We start from the raw sequence: 19,894 nt of genomic DNA on the forward strand, positions 1-19,894 counted from the left end.
GTACTGCCTCTCTTTGGGGACATCTGGGGCAGTGATGGCAGAGCCTTCTCTTTGTATGTCACCGGCCACTGCTCCGGTGACTGTCACCAGTCTGTGGGAGAATGGAGTCTCTAGTGTGTGGCCTGGAGGACCTGAATCATTACCAGTGCCTTCTTCCTGATATTTCACCCAATAAATAAGCATGTTCAGGCTGCCGTGATAGAACACCACAGACTGGGTGGCTGCAGGCAAGAGACGTGCATTGTCTCAATTCTGGAAGGGACAAGTCCAAAATCAAGGTGTCAGTGTGGCCCTCTTCCTTCTAAAGCTTGTAGGGGAGTCCGGCCTTGCCTCTCTAGCTTCCTGTGGTTTGCTGCTGTAGAGAAGTGATGGTCCTCATAAATGAGTGATGGGGACTGCCCCGTTTTGAAAGCCAGATTAACGAGATGAGAATAAACAGAAGTTGATGAACATGCATATGTCATGCATTCATGGGAGAAAAATCCAGAGCATCGAAAGTGGTCCTCGGAGGTAGCTCTGAATTTTAGCTCATCTAGCATCTTCAACAATGAGTGCATTTTGAGAAAAGTGACGAGACGGGAAGAGAAAGGACTTGGGTCTCTGCAGACAATCATTTGGGGGAGAGAAGGCAAATGACTATAGACAAAGTCTAGTTAGTGATGCTGCATTGCACAATCCCCCAGGTCCCAGCTCCCGGTTGGTAAGGGTCTCAAACTATGTGAGTGATTAACCTTTGTTCCCTAGAGGAGATGACAAGGCAGGACACCTTTTGTCCTTGACGCCAATATCCTTCTTTGGGGTGACTGAGAAGCTGGGCTGAGAGCTCAAGTGTATCCCTTTCTCCATGTCCTCAGTTCCCCCATTCTTCCTCTTGGGGGAGGCATGTGTCTGGTCTCTCATATTGGCAAACTTCGCTGTTCCTTGCTTCAAGCCTGTGTAGTCTCTGCCTTCATCGTCATACCGCATTCCCCTCGAATTCCCTCGGTCCTTGCAGAACTATCTTCTTACAGAACGCTAGTCATATTGGGTCAGAGGCCCATGCCTACGCACTTTATCTCAACCACTGGCATTTGGAGTGACCTTGCATCCAACCACAGTTACATTCTTTGGGCTGCTGGTTAGGTCTTTGGCATAGGGACGATGCAGTCCAAGTCTCTGCCTGCCTCATGTGACCATATTTTATTTCAGGGCCCATTCTAGGACCCTTCTTTGGTTTTGAAAGACCATTTCTCCTCGGAAGAATTGAACAAAAAGTCTTACACTTTCCAAGTTTGAGCTGCTTTACTTTTACAGTCTGCTTTATTTCCCCTGTACCTACCATAAAGCTTCATGACCCAGCACAGCGCCTTGACATTGAACGCAGAGTGTAATCATTTCTCCCTGGCTCTTTGAGAGCCCTTGATTCCTAGCATTGTCTCTGAGGCTTCATTTTTGGCTCTGGCTTTTCTGGGACTTTATGAGGTGATGTGTGATAGGGCTGTATCTCACTTCAGAATGTGCATGCAGTTGCTGCCTTTTTTTTTTTTTTTTTTTGCTCTGGAGCATTTGGCTCTAAATATGTTTTGTGTCAACAGAGTTGACACCCTGTGTTTCTCTTTTATTCATCCTTTGTCTATAAAGGTTCAATTGATTGCAAGCCTGGTAAACATTCCATGAAGAAATAGGTGCAGCCATGTTTACTGAGACAAGGACAGATTGGCCAACCAAGGTAACAGCAGACAACGCCCTGGGGCAATTTGGCTATGGCGGTGGCTGCAGGGCACCATTCTCTGTAGCTAGCCAAAGGATAGTTTTAGATGATCAAGGAAAATTCTACTGGCATAAGGTAGATTCAAAGGAGGAGTTAGTCTAGACTAGTAAGTTGAGGAAAAGAATAGCAAGATGGGGCTGGAGAGATGGCTCAGAGGTTAAGAGCACTGGCTCTTCTTCCAGAGGTCCTGAGTTCAATTCCCAGCACCCACGTGGTGGCTCACAACCATCTGTAATGAGATCTGGTGCCCTCTTCTGGCCTGCAGGCATACATGCAGGCAGAACACTTCATAATAAATTAAAAAAAATAAATGTCTTAAACATATAATTTAAAAAAAAAAAAAAAAAAAAAAGAATAGCAGGATGGACCAGTCTCTGGTTGTGTGAACTTGGGCAAGGTTCCTAAGCATCCCTTTCTTCATCCAGGCATAGGATTTAAGTGTCTGCTTTATATGTTTATCGTGGGGATTGACAGTGTTCCTAGCACAGCTCTAGGCACATAGCAACTAACTGTCCTTATTATAAAGAATTCCTATTATTTTCCTACTTTATTCTTTTCAATGCTTTATTTCTCAATGGATTTCAGCATCATTTTTCTTTTGAGAGCATCTAAAGGTCAAGCTTGAGAAAAGGGAAGAAGCTAAAAATGCATAAATAGATGGAACTCTGATCAAGCACGATTTTGAAAAATGACTTTAGCCAAGTATTCATGGGATGTTCGACATTATCACTGGCTATGTTAGGTACCAGGAAAGTGACTGCAACTAAGAACCAGTTAATGATTTGCCTGGCAAGACACTAAGGCTTCAGTGAAACAGTCAATCACAATAACTTGGGCTGTAAACATCAACATTCCTAAAACAACACTTCACTATTCAATTCCTCAGCTTCCACACCCGTTGGGAACCCAAGGCTTGCTTGCTGACTTTATTCTCTTTTTCCAGGCAGCTGAGAATGAAACAAAATGTTGGTTATGCCACTCAATTGTCCATTAAAATCACTGGAGGAGGGTCTTGTTAAACCAGGTGCTGAATCCTACGCCATAGTGTGGACTCTGTGAGAGTGGGCTATGGAGTGAGAATCTACATCTCTGTAAATTCCAGGAGACTACCATAGAGTTGATCCAGGAACCCGTTTTGAGGACCATTGAGATAGTGTTCCCTAACCCCCCAGCCCAGGCAAAGCTCTGGACTGGGGACATAGGACATAGGACATTTGGAGGTGGCTTTAAACCCAGGCACCTTTCTTATCGACAAAGTTCTGTGAAACAGTCCCTCTAAGATTGAGCACTTCATGTATTGTTATGTGTAGTTATGTGTAGGTGTGTGTGTGTGTGTGTGTGTGTGTGTGTGTGTGTGTGTGTGCATGTGGGTATGTAGACACAAGTGCAGGTGCCTGTGGAGGCCAGTGGTATTGATCCCCGGGAACTAGATGTTTATGAGTCACCCGATTTGTACCCTGGGAACTGACTTGGATCCTCTGGAAGAGCAAGTGCTCTTAACTGCTGCACTCACTCTCCAACTCTTTTTTAAAATGGAAATCATCAAATCTACCTCATTAAGATCACTGGAGAGGGGAACTGGAGAGATGGCTCAGCGGTTAAGAGCACTGACTGCTCTTCCAGAGGTCCTGAGTTCATTTCCCAGCAACCACATGGTGGCTCACAACCATCTATAATGAGATCTGGTGCCCTCTTCTGGCCTGCAGGATATATGCAGACAGAACACTGTATACATAATGAATAAATAAATCTTTAAAAAAAAAAAAAAGATCACTGGAGAGATTTAACGTGCTTGTAAGGTCTTTTGTTCATTATCTAGCATGTGTTAATAAACAATATGCGTCTGGTAATTTATTTTACAGTGTGTTTCTATAAATCATACAAATATTGCTGAGTGGCCTAAATAACCAAGTCTTACCAAGTATATCCTGCAATATTACTCATTTAAGTGACTAAAACACCTTTCAATATTTCACTAGAATTCTACTTCAGAATTCCCATGTCCTGGGGTCTAGCTTTGGCTCAGTGGTAATGCACTTGGTTGTGATAGATGAGGCCCTAGGTTTGATTCCCACACAGCAAAATAAACAACTAAATAAAAATCAGATTTCCAAGTCTTCTTTCAAGTTCATATATGTGTGTGTATGTTGGGGAGGGAGAGGGAGAAGGAGAGGAATCCTTTTATTATCTAAGGCATTCCTCTCCACCTAACTCTCACCAGAAAGAGGGTTGCATGCTGTGTTAGGAATTTTATCCTCATCTAATTTTGAAGAGGTCACAGCTAGAGTGTAAACTCAAATCTTTGTAATACATGAACACTCAGAATTCAGCCATAACATTGTCTCCTTGTATTCAGAAGTAGCCATGTTAAGCATCTTCATGGCATAGAAACACACAAATAGAACTTCATAGCACCTGGTTCCTACAAATAAAATTCATTAGATCTAGGACACGGTCACATGCATTTTAAAATGTCACCTCGGGAGATGCAGAGACATATTTCAAGAAATGCAAAGGATGATTTAGAACAGAAAAGACTACTTGCAATCTCAGATCTGTGGCTTAACTAGCCAAGTGGATGGAAGCAAATTCTGCAGTCTCCTTAAGTCCTGATGCTGTTTATGCAGAGATGATCATGCTTAGAATCAGGGCTGTGTAGATTGTACTTAACATATGTAAGGTGCCTAGCATCGGGCACCTGTGTGGTCCTCCTAGAACGTCAGACATCGGAGGTGGGTGGATGAAGGAACACAAGAGCTCAGCGGTGGAGTGGACAGTAACGAATTGGAGCCGATTGGCTCTGCCAATTTATAAAGCTTGTTAAGCCCCGAGGGAAGAAAATTCTGGGAAGATTATGCTGAAGTGACTGATTAGATCGCTTCTATTATCTTTTGATCTGGCACATTCTAACTTGTTAGCTTAAAATTTTTTATTTGGGGTTCTTTAAACAGTGTTTGACAACACTGAAACAAATTGTTCCATCGGATCTATCGAGTCAGCAGGCTCTCATTTCTACGGTGCCAGTACATTAATTTTCCATTCACTTTAATGTGACAAGATAATGTCCTTTCATGAAAATATCAGACACTTTAGAAGAGGGTAAATGGGACCATATTAGTTCATAACAACACAGTCAATACCATTCAGTAAGAGGGTAGAAAGCTCTGTTTAAAAAGAAAATGTGAACTGTTACTACTATTAGACAGATTTTTATTTAAAAGGTCAGAACATACTATATAAGGACATGTGAACTTTGAATTTTCTCGGTACCCTTTTGGCCGTCATCTGGTTTCTTCAGCAATTTTAGAATATTTTAATCTTTTAGCAGCATGGTTATTCCCAGTTTATGGTCATGTTTTATGCTGCTAATTTATGTGCTTAAACTTAGTAATGTGGCTTTAAAAAAAAGCTTATGCTATTCTCGAAGCTCCATGATGTCCGTGGAGTTCTCAGGAAAAACGCAAGCCATGGTCCATAATTGCACATCCATTAAGCAGAGCATAAGAACCGACATTCTTAATAGTGTTTTCATTTATTAATTCTTTAGAGTAGCGTCCCTCAAGGACAGTGGTCAACATTAATTAAGCCTTCCCAGAACCTCCCAACCACAACTGCTTCTGTGTGAGATGTGACGAGGTGCTTACTGAGAATTCTCCCTGGGAAATCCAGTGGACGAAGAAAAATGAAGTGTTCTTATTGTGTGTATACAGGTACCTTAAAGCCTGTACTCTTCAGGGCCGCTGGTGCTGAAACAGCTCATTGCCCTAGAGAAGCAATGTTTCGTGTGTGCACTTTGTTACACAAGAGAAAACAGGCCCCTGGGAGGGCTCTTGCTACATGTAGTAGCGGCCATGGTGCCTGTGTGTCTAGGGAGGGGCGAACTCTTGCACTGGACCAGGAGCACAGGAAGCCAGGCTGCTGCAGATGCACACTAGGGCTGGAGAGATGGCTCAGCAGTTAAGAGCATCTGCTGCTCTTTCAGAGGACCTGGGGGTGTTCTGCTGTGTACCGCTAACAGTACAAAAAGCATTAGCTCCAGCACTTCAATATGCAAACACAAGCCTCTGGGATCTTCCCCGAAGTGTGCCACCGCAATACCTCTGAGCATGCTGCCTGCCTGTGGCCTGTGTTCAGGCTCTGGGTTTCCTGTTGACAAAGAGCAATTATTTAGTTACACACTGAGCCTCTGGGGGCAGTGGTGTTAGCATCTAGGCATCTGCACTGGCCTGCCCTTAGGGTCCTGGCAGGATATACCTCAGCTGCAGCCACTAAGAGCGCCCCCTGTGCACATTCGACGTTTCTGTATAAAAGGCGGACCTTGTACACCCCCCTCTCTGTCTCTGTCTCTGTCTCTGTCTCTGTCTCTCTCTGTCTCTCTCTGTCTCTCTCTGTGTCTCTCTGTGTCTGTCTCTGTCTCTGTCTCTCTCTCTCTCTCTCTCTCTCTCTCTCTCTCTCTCTCTCTCTCTCTCTCTCTCTCTCTCCCTCCCTCCCTCTCTCTCTCCTCTTCCTTCACTTTCATCCCCAGGGACCAATCTCTGCCCGCTCCTTTAACCTTCTCTCCCCTCCCCTCAATAAACCTCCTACATGGGCCCTGTTGTATGGTGTGATTCCTTCCCACTGTTTTTAAAATACAAGTGGAATTTTTAAAAACATAAACACTTCCAGTAATGACCATGTGAGATAAGCATTTAGTTGAGTCTGTTTTAATGTAATATAAATAAAGGTGTGGTTCTGAACTAGTGGAACTTTCCCTCTAGGTTGGACCTCGAGGAACCATAAAAGATTATCCAGGCTTCAGCCCGGCAGTGGATGCCGAAGCTATCCGGAAAGCCATCAGAGGAATCGGTGAGTGAAGTTTTGCAATCCCTTTGTCGGTGTTGAAGCAAGCCAGGAAAGTTCCCGTCTGAAAAGCCAAGTTAACCCAATTTGAATCCTGAGTTAGAGAAGTTGTCAGGGGACATTCTAAAGTGTGAAGTGATGAAAAGTGTATGGGAACCGAGTTTTAGTAAGTAAAGCGTTTGCAATGTTTACTTAATTAAAATCGAACACCACCACAGCTCCTTGGAACAGCCATCACCGTCATAAACATAAATCGTCACAGATACAGCCCCTGACCATTCTTCCTAGGTTTTATGTCACGCCATTACCTAGAGAAAATCACCTTCCTAAATTAGACTTTACGCGTGTGGACTTTCAAGACCACAGCCACACACATATGTACCTGCTGTTTTCTATAGTTTCAACTACTAAAACTGGAGAAGTGCCCTGTACATTCTTCCGCCATTTGTTTTAATCTCTTAACATAATGTTTCTGAGATTTATTCGTGTTGATACGTTTAGCTCTAGATCATTAATTTTAACTGCATAGTAGTCTATTGTATATTATACCATAAACTGGGAATGTTGATGAAACATTCAAATTGCCTATAATTCTTTTCTATTACAGCGTAAAAGTCCTTGGTGAATGCTCCTGCTTTAACTTCGTTGTGCACATTTGCTAGTATTTCTCTAGGACATGACAGGAGTTGTGATTTCTGGGTGGAAATTACCAGAATACTTATTCTTAAATTAACTGAAAATTTTGCCAAATTGTTCTCCAAAATGGTTATAGAAATCAGTAGTACTCTTGGGGCTGGTGAGGTAGGTTAGAAAGTACAATGATCGTTACACAAGCTCAATGTCCTGAGTTCGATCCCCAGAAACCACAGTGGACGGAAACAGCTGACTGCATACAGCAGACTTCTAATCTCCACATGGACACTATGGTGTGCGCCCATTGTAACTCGGTGATACTAACACTAATAACAAATAATAGCACATAGTACTCCTTCCACAATGCATGAGACTTTCTCTTGATCCCCTTCCATACTCTGAATAACACAGGATGCAGAAGTACCATTCAGTTTTTCCAGTTGACTAGGTCTAAAGCTGTATGACTCCCTCCCCCGCCATCTTTAAATACTGATATAATCCCACTTCATTTTTTCTTTTTGTTTCCTCTTTCATATGTGACTTCTTCACATGTTTTAGTTCCTCTCCATTGCGCTGTCTTCTTCAGGGCTGCCAGGAGAGGTTCTGTTGCTTTCTTGTCACTGGTTTCTGTATGTAAACTTTTCTAAATAAAAATCTCAAGCCATGAAAATATCTTCCTCCTCCTAGTACATGGCCAAAACCAAACCAAAACAAAGTATTAGGTTAATGTTTATTTTATCCAGTTTTATATTTTAGCAAAAAAATCAAGCTTAGTAATATTTTTCCTAGGATTCATGACTACTATATCTTTTTGTTTTGTTTTGTTTTTTCAAGACAGTGTTCCTCTGTGTGGCCCTGGCTGTCCTGGATCTTGCTCTGTAGACCAGGATGGCCTCAAATTCACAGAGATCTGCCTGCCTCTGCCTCCCAAGTGCTGGGATTAAAGGTGTGTACCACCAGTGCCCAGCTTACTGTATCTTTTTAACAATAAAGTCATAAAGATATTCTGCATTTTCCTCCTAGATTTAGAAATTTTCTTCTTAACTTGACCATCAATTGACATGGAATTGGTATTTATGAGGGACATTTAGAGATACCTAACTTCATTAGGTATCTCTATCTCAAGTAGATATTTTCTTGTAGTCAGATTTCCTGTCCCGGCCTGGCGGCAGTTGGAACAAATCTCTCCCACTTGTGTCCTCCAAGTAAACACGTAGAGGCTTATGTTAATTATAACTACATGGCCATGGCTCAAGCTTCTTGCTAACTAGCTCTATATCTTAAATTAGCCCATAACTATTAATCTATATATTGCCACATGTTCTTAGCTTTACCTGCGTCCCATTACATGTTGCTCCTTCGGAGGCTCGCAGCGTCTCCTCTGCTCTGTCTTTTTCCTTCCTCTCTCTCTAGTTGGAATGGCCTGCCGAACCTTATTCTGCCTCACCATTGGCCAGACAGCTTTATTTATCAACCGATCAGAGCAACTCATATTCACAGCATACAGAACGCCATCCCTCATCATTTTCTCAGCACAGTTCCTGAAGACGTCACCCTGTCCTCTCTGCCACGTGAAGCCGCTTTGCTAGGGGTTTCCTGCTCTCCTGTCTGTCCCCTGTCCCCACCTCAGTACCCTTGTCACGGTTATTCCACCTTTACAGGACTCCTCATGTTGGGGACTGTTTTTGTTCTCTGTTTGTTGACTTGTAGGGGACTCTTCCCCTGCTGTGTGCCTTTTAGGACAACCTGTGTAATTCTGTGACATATGCTGTTAAGAGTTTATGTCAGCATTATCTTCTCTTATACAAGACAGTTTGGGTTTTTTTTTTTAATGAAAATATTTTTTCACTTATCTTTTAAATTTTTTGGTTAATATTTTAGTATTAGTTCCTTTTAAAATTTTTTTATACATTTTATTAAGATGTAATTGCATCACTTCCCCCTTCTCTTTCCTCCTCCCAAGCCCTCCCAAGGTGATCTGATGTCCTCTTCTGGCCTTTGGATACCTGCACATATATGTGCACACACAGGGAATAGGAAAACATATGAACTATTGAGATGTTAAAAAAAAATTAGGGCAAAGTAACAGAGGACACGCAGAGTAGAGATGAGCACCACAGTGTAAGGAATAGAAGAAGAAAGGAGCAGAGAATAGTTCCTAGAATACATCTTGAGTCAAGGTGCCATGTGTCCCTGGTTGGCCCTGAACTCACTCAGTGTGAAAGAACGACCTTGGACTTCTGCTGATCCTCCTGCATCCACCTCCTGGGTGCTGGGATTTTTTTTTTTTGGCGGGCGGTAGCTCTATCCATAGTCCTGCCGTGGATGGGGGAACAGAGTGAAAACAAGTCAGAGATGTCATCTGGCAGGTGGACCTGCTGTGATACGGAGAGGCTCAGTTACAGGTGCTCAGCAACTGGTTGGCACTGATGCTGTTTCAGGTCCAAGTTAGTTACCAGACTCACCGAGCAAGTAGGCCGCAGTCTGATTCCGTTGACCATAGGAAAACACAGGGTCAAAGACAAGCAGGGCAGCAGCCTTCACTGGGAGGCCAACAGGCAACCAAGCACACAGGTTCCTTCTCCCTCCACAGATTCAGGCTGTGCAGTACAGTCACAGGCTGTATAGATGTGGTGTGTGGGTGTTACCTCAGCACACACAAAAAACCTAGCCTTGAACCCGGCGGATCTTCCCATCATTCCAGTCTTGTCTACCCAAGGCCTGCAAGCCACTTCAGGGCTTCCCATCCCAAGACAGTCCTCTCCATCCAACAAAGGAGATACGGCTTCCCACAGTCATCATCATGCTCAACTACTGAAAATTAGTGGCGTGGAGGACATTCTCAGACAAGCCGGTCTCAGTCCTGGCCGGGTCTTACCTTTTACTTACAAACATATGTGTGTGAAATGCACCCTAGAGGTGTGAGTCACAAACAGAAATCTGTGTCAGTCAGACTTCACGTTGGTGTGGTAAACTACCTGTGATGGAGAAGATTTATTTCGGCTCGTGGTTTCCAGAGGGTCTAGTCTGTGGTACTTGCCTCCATTGATTGTGGGCTTGTGGAGAAGCAGAGCATCATGTGGTGCACTGCTGACCTCCTTACCTCAAGGTAGACAAGAAGGAGGGAGGGGATAACCTTTAAAGGAAAGTCCCTGATGACCTACCTCCTCTAGCACCCCCCCCCCCTTGAGATGCCTATCATTTTCTGAAATGACACCACCAACTAGAGACCAAGTACTCAACACATGTCTGAAGGGGGCACATTTCATATTCAAACCACAACAAAATCCATGTTTTCGGGTGAGGGATTTGTTGCCTTTCTTAAAAGCTGTGTGACTTTGACAAATGACATACGCTCTCTGAGTATTAATGTCATCTTTAGGGCAGCTTTATCTATCCACAGGATAGGGACCCTGTAACTCTCGGCTACAATAAGGAGTAAAAAGAGGCACCTTATAGATAATAGGTTTTCAATAAATCTTCCGGTCGGGCCCTCGAGAGGACAGAAGATTTGGTGTCAGCTATGGAGTGAGTGTAGAAATTCAGGAAGAGTCACTCAGGAAGTTCTTCATGCTCCTCTCGCTGTGTGTGCGTAGGAGGAGCAGATTGGCTGTCCTTTTCATTTTCCATCCTCCAAATCATCCAAATGGTTAACTTCTTTTTCAAAAACAAGACAACAAACAAACAGACAACAAAACCCCAAACCAGGCAAACACGCAGATTCTAACCCAGCAAGAAGCTATAAACTGAAAATTAAAAGGCCTCACTGTCGGCACTGGTTTCAGACGACAGATCGCTCCTCTGTTGCTCGACACAGATGCGGAGAATCCTTGGTTGATGAAATAACTTTGGTCTCATTTAGGAACTGACGAGAAAGCCCTCATCAGCATTCTGACAGAGCGCTCGAATGCGCAGCGGCAGCTGATTGCCAAGGAGTACCAAGCAACATATGAACAGGTACCTCCGTGAACAGGACAGGCCCTGAAGGGGCAGTCACCGGTCTCAGTTCTTCCTCCGTGGTCCCCTCGCAGATCTTTGCTTTCAAAGATGGAGTGTGGCAGAAGATGCCATGTGCATCCACTAAGAACCAGAACTCTCAATCCTGGTTTTGCATTTCACCATCTCAGTGGCTTTGGGGCTTCTGCTTCTTCACCGTGGAATGAAGAATGTTGCCTCAGAGGTGTGGTTCCCAACCTGTGGGGCGTGACCCCTTCAGGGTCAAAGGACCTTCTCACAGGGGTCACATAGCAGATATCCTACCCGGCACATCACATATTTACATTACAATTCATAACAGTAGCAAGATTACAGTTATGAAGTAGCAATGAAAATAATTTTATGGTTGAGGGTCACCACAACATGAGGAACTCTATTAAAGGGCTGCAGCAATGGTTCCAAGTCAGCAGTGAATACCCTCCCCACAGGACACTTGCCTTAAAGGGATATTTATTTTTTCTTTTTTGAGACAGGGTCTCGTGTAGCACAGACTAGCCTAGAACTTACAAAGTAGATGGAGATTATCTTGAACTTCTGATCCTGTGTTCACCTCTCAGTGTTGGGATTATAGCCGGGAGTCACTAGGCCTGGTGTAGGTGGTACTGGGGACTCCAATCCAGGTCTTTGTGAAGGCTGGGCAAGCGCTCTACCAACTGAGGCCTGTCCCCAGCCTGAGTAGAGACATTTGGATGACCCAAGTTAGACTCGGGGTGGAGGGTGATTCTGACTTCCAGAGGTTAGAGATACTGCCAAGGGGGTATAGTATGAACGGCAGCTCTCCCAACCAACAGTTACGGGAACAGCTACCTGACAAAGAAGGCCTTAGATAATCTTTAGTTTCTGTTTTAATTTTAAAATAGTTACGTAAGGATAGGCTCAGTGAAATCAGCAGATGGAAACCCACTAAGTATCCCAAAATAAATCCGTAAGAACAAGACTGCCACACAATTTGTTCGTCATCTATTTGGTGAGTAGTACTCTTGTCGGAGACGAGAGATTCACCGTAAGAGAGGAAGGACAAATGGAAAGGCCCTGGCCAGGAGTCAGCTGGGGATGTGGGGGAGACAGAACTCTGAACCCCAATATAGCAGGAGTGCGGACTTGGTGAGGCAAAGGGATAGTTTTGTAGTATTGGAGCTTTTGAAAAACTTCTGGGTGCCACTTTTTCAGGCTAGTTTAAATGATCGTCTCACCTTACTGGGAGCTAGAAATATATGGGTGTGCGTCACCGCACCTGACTACCGAACATCTTTATTTGTGGATTTGAGACTGGATTTTGCCATGTGGCCAGTCTGGTCTTTAGTACCTGTATTCAAATCATCTTCCCACCTCAGCATCCTTCCTACCCAGTGCTAAGACTGCAGATGTGTGCCTCTGGGCTTTATTTCTAAGAGTTGTTTCATAGTCGTCTTGATTTTATCCTACAATAGGGAGCCATTGGAAGTATCTAAGCAGGGGAATAATCTAGTCCAATTTTTAGTGTTAAAAGATTATTTGGGGACCTGGAGGTTTAGCTTAATGGTAGAGTACTTGCCTGGCACTTCTGAGGCTCTCTGTCCCGTCCCCAGAATTACAAAGACAATGGAAAGATTACTCTGGATGCCGTGGGTCATGAAGTATGGAAAGGACGGAGTACACACAGAGCAGTCAGGCTGTTGGCCATCACAGTTAGCTCAGCCATCACCTGACGGTGCTCCCCATTTCCCCCAGGCATCAAAACTCCTTCCTCAGACACCATTTATCACACACTCCATATACTATACGATAAAATTAAATTTCGTGTTTGAATACTTTTATGTGGCTACCTATAATGTCCAGCATTAATTAGGTGCCCTTAAACATGTATGGAAATGAATGAACTGCCAAGCATCTGGACAACCCCCCCCCCTCACATATAGGTGGGTAGGTGACACGGATGGTCCATTGGCCTTTCAGAGTACTGGAACACGTGCAGGAAGAGTCCATGGAGGCAAAGGGCAACCACCATTTCTCACTGTGTGATGGGTTGAGAACAAGTGAGAGGATTTCTTTGCCTTTGGGTTGAGGACAGATGATATCAGAATTTAGCATCTTTAGGCAAAAAACAAAAACGAAAACCCCGTTGCAGTTACAGCAGGGTGATACTTGGCTCCATCTCATGACCCCACTGTGTCCCTGGTGGGTGGTCGTGGTGTCGGTCTTTATCATCAGAGCTGCCTGAGAGGCTGCCAGCTGCCAGGCCTGAAAAGAAAACTCTTCTATATCACTCCTTTGAATATTGGAAATAGAAACCACGCTCCTGCCCTTACAGGGAGACACACACACACACACACACACACACACACACACACACACACACACACACACACACACACACGGACTTCTTATGTAATGTGTGGAAACAGTGGCAAAGGACGCCGTTGTCCTGCTTGGAATGCCCCAGGATCCATTAAAGGAGACTAACCAGCCATTTTCTTCCCATTTCTCTTTGGAGTCCAGTGGGGTCTCTGAGAAGCAAGGTACTCAGGAACAGAGAGTTTACCAGAGAGAGCCCTCTCCCTTCCTCCCTTGCCCTCCTTTGGAAGCACCAAGGACCTAAGAAACGCATTCATTCTGTTTTTCTAGTTATCAGTTATTATTTTAATTGTGCATATTTGTGAGTATGGTGTAATGATTTGGTACATGCGTACAATGTGTAATGAGCAGGGTATTTAGAGGGACGGCATTTTAATGTACAGTCCCAGACTCTGGTGAGCTTGTAAAGCTTCCTTTGGGCTTTGCAAAAGTCTGTGTAAGGCAGAACACTGTGAAAACATCATAAAATGAAGATTAATGTCCACTGAGATATTCTCAGCACTCCTGCTCTTCCCTGTGGATGGGCACGCTTTTGCTTGGTACTTAGATTTGCGTTTCTCTTTCCCCTGGGTGGCTGTTGAGAAAGAGAAAAGAAACACATTTCATGATTTCCTTTTTGGGGTTTTTATTTTAGGAGTTGAAAGATGACTTGAAGGGTGACCTCTCCGGCCACTTTGAGCATATCATGGTGGCCCTTGTGACTGCACCGGCCCTGTTTGATGCAAAGCAGCTGAAGAAATCCATGAAGGTACAAGCCCTACACAAACCGACGCTCCCCAGATTTCCCTGCCATCATGACTAGGGAACTCTTGAGCACTCATTTGAGACCTAGTGGGCTTGAATGCCATTTTTGACTGTGCTCTTTAAAGGATGGGGTGATTATGGGGAGCTCTATGCAATCTGGAGACCAAATGCCCCTGGGCTGCAAGGACAGTTATATTTTATTTCTTTTCTTTCTTTTCTTTAATAAATATTCAGTTTCTTTTTTTCTTTCACCGAACATAAATACCATCACCCATCCGTTACTCGGGCCCCATGATTTGTATTATTTTTAGCCCCTTGCTTTGCTTTACCCTTCAGAACCCCAAACCTCTCACCAAGTCCCTGTGCACTCTGCTCTAAGTCTACAGCAACAAGCACATCTCAGACAGCGTCAGGACGGAAGCCAACGTCTCCCTCCGTGGCTCCCACTCTGCTGTGGCCACCCGCACCTCTTGGTTATACTTTATCAGTACCCTAAGCAGCTCCCTTCAGCTCCCTTTCTGCCCACTGGAAACTGCTCTCAATGGGATGGGCAGACTTCAATTTATAAAGATAACTTTAAAGTGAGTCAATGTGATTTGCCTCCCTAAATCTCCAGTGAACACCTAAAACCCAGACTTCTCATCACCTTCATGACCCAAGGCTGCCCCTTGTCTATCTGGGATTCTTTTAAAAACCCTGCCAGCCTTCCCCGGAGAAATAGAGCCACTCGGCAGAACATTTCTAATAAGAACTTTACTGTAAGGCAGAGTCTGGGTGATAAGGACCAGGATCTGCAGGGCAGGTGGTCAGGGAAGGCCTGAGCCCTCCGCAGTCTCCAAAGCTGCTGCCCACAGGTACAGCCTCTTCTTCAGGGAACGCTTGGCTTTCCCTTAAGGCCTTTTAGCAGAATGAATTGGGCCCAGTCAGAATGCAGAGTGTCTGAAGTATGTCCCACTTCAAATCAATTGATAATGGACTTTATTCATAAAATGCCTTCACAGCAGCACACAGATTAGCATCTGTCTGGATAGCCAGGGACTGGACCTGACCAAGCTGCCACATAAAACTGACTATCCCCTTCCTCTTTTGTCTGCATTCAGTGGTGCTCGCTTCACTGGCCTTTTCTCTGCTTCTTGGGCATTGCAAGCACCCTTGTTTGGGGGTCCCTATCCATGGTATTCCGTCTAGGTTCCTTCTCCTCAGAAATTCCATGTTAGTTTACCAATTCTACTGTTATTGTCTTTTGATTAACTTCCATTTGTGCATTTGTGTGTACTTTATGCTAAGTTTATCCCCAGGCCAGACATTTGAGGAGGGGGGGGAGGTTTTTATTTTTATTTTTTTTATTTTTTTCCCCCCTCTGGGATGCCTTTTTCTTCTGTATAGCCTCCTCTTCTGGCGCAGGAAGAGTTTGTTCATTTCGGTGAGGATCATCTCCATGCAAGCAGCTCAGGCATAAGCTAACCTGACCCTGTGAACTCGAAGAGTCCAGGGAATCTGTGGTGGCATTGTGTTCCCCAAAATATTGTGTACCTTAATAAACTTATCTGGGGTCAGAGAACAGAAAAGCCACTAGTTAGGCAGTGATAGCACACGCCTTTAATCCTAGCATTCCAGAGATAGAAATCCCTCTGGATCTCTGTGAGTTCAAGGCCACATTGGAAACAGCCAGGCATGGTGACTCACGCCTTTAATCCCAGGAAGCGAGCCTTTAATCCTAGGGAGTGATGGTAGAAAGCAGAAAAGTATATAAGGCGTGAGGACCAGAAACTAGAAGCATTTGGCTGGTTAAGCATGTAGCTGGTTAAGAAGTTGGCTGGTTAAGCATGTGGCTGGTTAAGCATTCGGCTGGTTAAGCTTTCAGGCTTTGAAGCAGCACAGTTCAGCTGGGATTCATTCTGGATGAGGACTCAGAGGCTTCCAGTCTGAGGAAACAGGACCAGCTGAGGAACTGGTGAGGTGAGATAGATGTGGCTTGTTCTGTCTCTCTGACCTTCCAGTATTCACCCCAATAACTGGCCTAGGGTTTGACTTTATTAATAAGAACTTTGAAGATTCATGCTACACTTTGTCACGTGGATATGTTGAATGACCAGAGAAGCGACACTTAGAACCTGAATCTCAGTATACACTCTGCAATTTCAAGTATGCGTAGCAAGAATTCAGCTCTCCTTTTGGGCCATCTCACCCCATTTCTTTCTGGGCATGTCTATCTCAATTCCTACACTGTGGCAATAGAATGGTTACCTTAAAAAGAAAAGAAAACAAGGTCTCACTGTGTGGCCCAGGTGACCTTTAACTCATAATCCTGCCTCACCTTCCCAACTGTTGGAATTACAAGCATCCGGCCACACAGCACTTCATGTGACTTGTAGAAAGTAACATCTTTCAGGTACTTGGTAGACAGATGTGCACCCTGATGGCCTAGGTAGTTTGACAGGTGGGCTTTAAGACTCGAACCTCCTTCTTAATTCTGTGGGGTTTTCTGCAGTGAGTGAACAGTGAACAATTTTTTAGATGACCACAGGACCACTTACAGAAAGAACTTTTTTTTTTAATTTATCTTATTGCTGCCTAAATTGTTCTCTTCTTTTTTAAAGGTACATTTCTTTGCATATATATAACTAAGATATGAGTCTTCATCATGCTAAGGGAACTCACAGGTTGTAGTCTCTATTTCTTATCCTACATCAAAGTCTGAAACGATGTAGATGCTTAGCAGACTTAGAGAGAAGGGGCATCTGAGAAGCACGTGGCCAGCTGGAAGCGGATATGCAGATTTTCTGTAAGAAATGCCAGTGGAGGATGAAGAGGAAACAGCAGGGGGGGGAAAGTGAGCCTTAAGGCTGCCCTGAGGCTCTGACCCCTGAAGAAGAGCCCCAGCACATGGCACATCTCTAAGAAAGTGTGCCAGACAATCATGGCATAGGAGATGAGCCCCATGACGAGCAGAAACAGCCCAGCTCTGGTACCTCACCCATATGTGCTCTGTCGGTTACCAGGGGCAACAACAAGTCTTCATCATGAACCCTGGGGCAGACCCAAAGGTGTGGCAGGTGGAGGCTGTGAGCAAATAGCAGGAGTTAGAGCAGACAGTCTAAAGTGAAACGTGAGCAGTGTGTTTCCATGGCTTCCACGTGGGGAGAGCTTAACAGGCGTGATTCTTATGGCCAGAATCACCGACATGGATTGGAAAATGATGTCTTTGGTTAAGCAGAAATCCACAGTAAGGACTCTGGAACAAGAATGATGGCGGTACTATTAAGATCCTTTGGTCTTAGGCTCTCTCATCTTAGCCACTGGATTCTACTTCTTGGCAACAGTAGTCAACTAAATAAAACAAAGGCTAAGGAAAGTCTTATAGCCTCTCTATAAGGACTCTCCTAGCACTTGCCTGCAGTTATTCTGGTCAGAATGTATGGATGTATGAATGTATCATAGTTGTATGGATGATTTCAGTGGCAGGCATCCTGGCCAGAACTGAACCTCTGTTTGTAAGTTTCAGTGGCTTTATTTGATTGAGTTCCATTCCAAAGAGCTTACAGTGTGAGTCGGTGACCTTGATACAAACAAGGCTTAGAGGTAACTGGGCTCCAAGCCAGCAAGGCCCATGACACACATTTACTGAAGATTTGAAAACCTCTGTGTATGAGAAGGCTGGGACATGCTGACCAACCTGCCCAGAGGTATCAGGATGCACACATTCAAAATTGCTACAGAGCCCTTTCTATATGGAGAAAGTAGTGGGCGTGGTGGGCGGAGCTTATTAGGCCATCTCTTGCGATCATTAATGACACACGCATTTTCTTTATGCTCTTTCCTCCTAGAGTTATTTGACTTATTTTCACGTTAGAGTAGGGTACTTTCTTGAAACACTTGATGCCAGTTTTCTCCAGATGACTTATTGTTTTAATTCTAAAATGCATGGAGAAATCAGAAAACTACGGTAGAGCAATATGAGATCTTTCATTGATTTACTCAGAGCTGTTCTTTCATCTGTACAAAATAAGCTATTAAGACTGAAAAGCATGAAATTAAGTTATTTTAAGTGTTCTAAAATTAGATTTCTTTTTCCTTGTTAGGGCACTGGGACGGATGAAGATACCTTGATTGAAATCTTAACCACCAGGACAAGCAGGCAGATGAAGGAGATCACGCAGGCCTATTATACAGGTGACCCGCCTTCTTCTTGCCTTTACCACTGACCACACATGTGTGAGCCAAGTTGCTTCTCCCAGCACCTCACCTATCATAAAGTATCTTGAGGAGACCAGAGACAGGGAAGGAAAGATGCATTCTAACATGGACTGTGCATTCTTAGGGAAAGATATGATTTGCCACATAACAATAGTATTAGCATCTTGCATTTATAACAGTATCGCTCCAGAGGACTTTTCCCTCAACAATCATTTAAATTGAGTCAATCATTTTCATCAATATAAGAGTCTCACATCATTGTATAGTTCTACCATAAGTTAAAAACCACTCAGACTTGTGATTTTTGGTGTGGGATATTTGGTAAGCCATTTAGAAGGAGTGCTGAGTATTTAGGTTCAATATAATTGGCCAAAGTCCTAAAAGTCTGTGTTAAAAATTAGAAGATCCTTATAATGTAATTCTGCGTCTACTCAGAGGTGGTATGAAAACCTCAGTCACGGGGCTGGAGAGATGGCTCAGAGGTTAAGAGCACTGGCTGCTCTTCCAGAGGTCCTGAGTTCAATTCCGAGCAACCACACCACAACCATCTATAATGAGATCTGGTGTCCTCTTCTGGTGTGCAAGCATATATGCAGGCAGAACACTATACATAATAAATAAATAAATCTTTAAAAGAAGAAAGAAAGAAAACCTCAGCCACCTCATTTCAGACTCAGTCACAAGCTCAGACATTCCCAGGACACATATACCTCTAACGAATGGCCTACAAATCCAGGATTCTCACTGCCCATTTGGGTTCAGTAGTTCACTAAAAGTCCCCAGAGCTCAGAAAGTGTGGTACTCCCAGTGACAATTTTGTTCTGAAAGAAGCGAAATCATAGCCAGTCAAATGACAGGACACAGACAGATGTCTGAGAGTCCCGACTCCTAACTCTTCTACTGGCACATTGATGAGGAATCACCACCTGGCATATTCACTTGAACATTGGTAGCCATTGTTTTCGCCCGAGTTTGTTACTCAGATGTGATTGGTTGACTCATTGTCCACGTGACTGAGCTCAGCCTATAGCCAGCCCTCAGAGACTGAGATGACTGTGTCATGTGACTCACCTTCTAATCCCAGGGCTGGTCTTTATAATCTTACTGCTTTCTATTCTCAGTTATCTTATTAGTAAAGCTCGGAAGAATGACATGAATAAGAGACTCAGTTACCAGAGGGAGTGAGAGGATTTGTCCCAAGAACAAAGGACTAAACAGTAACTCAGTGCTGTATTATACAACAGCCCCATCAAGTTCTCTAAGGACCTTCCTTGATGGTGCCATGCTTTCTAAGCTTATGATTCTAGGAGGTCCACTTTTGCTGTAAGAGAAGCCCACAGAAAGGGGAATCCTGGGCCACAGATGGGTATTAGAAAGGTTATTTTGAGAAATTCTCATTAA

At 44.0% G+C, this 19,894-nt stretch overlaps 1 protein-coding gene across 1 annotated transcript in view; it reads left to right on the top strand.

Moving 5' to 3' along the window:
• Window positions 1–19,894, top strand: part of Anxa3 (annexin A3) — a 56,353-nt gene that overhangs the window by 12,019 nt on the left and 24,440 nt on the right. Inside the window, exons 3-6 of the mRNA XM_006975360.3 lie at window positions 6,508–6,595; window positions 11,085–11,179; window positions 14,187–14,300; window positions 18,379–18,469. Coding sequence (XP_006975422.1) covers window positions 6,508–6,595; window positions 11,085–11,179; window positions 14,187–14,300; window positions 18,379–18,469 — 388 coding nt within the window. The remainder of the gene's footprint in view (window positions 1–6,507; window positions 6,596–11,084; window positions 11,180–14,186; window positions 14,301–18,378; window positions 18,470–19,894) is intronic.

The sequence above is a fragment of the Peromyscus maniculatus genome, chromosome 10 (assembly GCF_049852395.1).
Source record: "Peromyscus maniculatus bairdii isolate BWxNUB_F1_BW_parent chromosome 10, HU_Pman_BW_mat_3.1, whole genome shotgun sequence".
Lineage (NCBI taxonomy): Eukaryota > Metazoa > Chordata > Mammalia > Rodentia > Cricetidae > Peromyscus > Peromyscus maniculatus.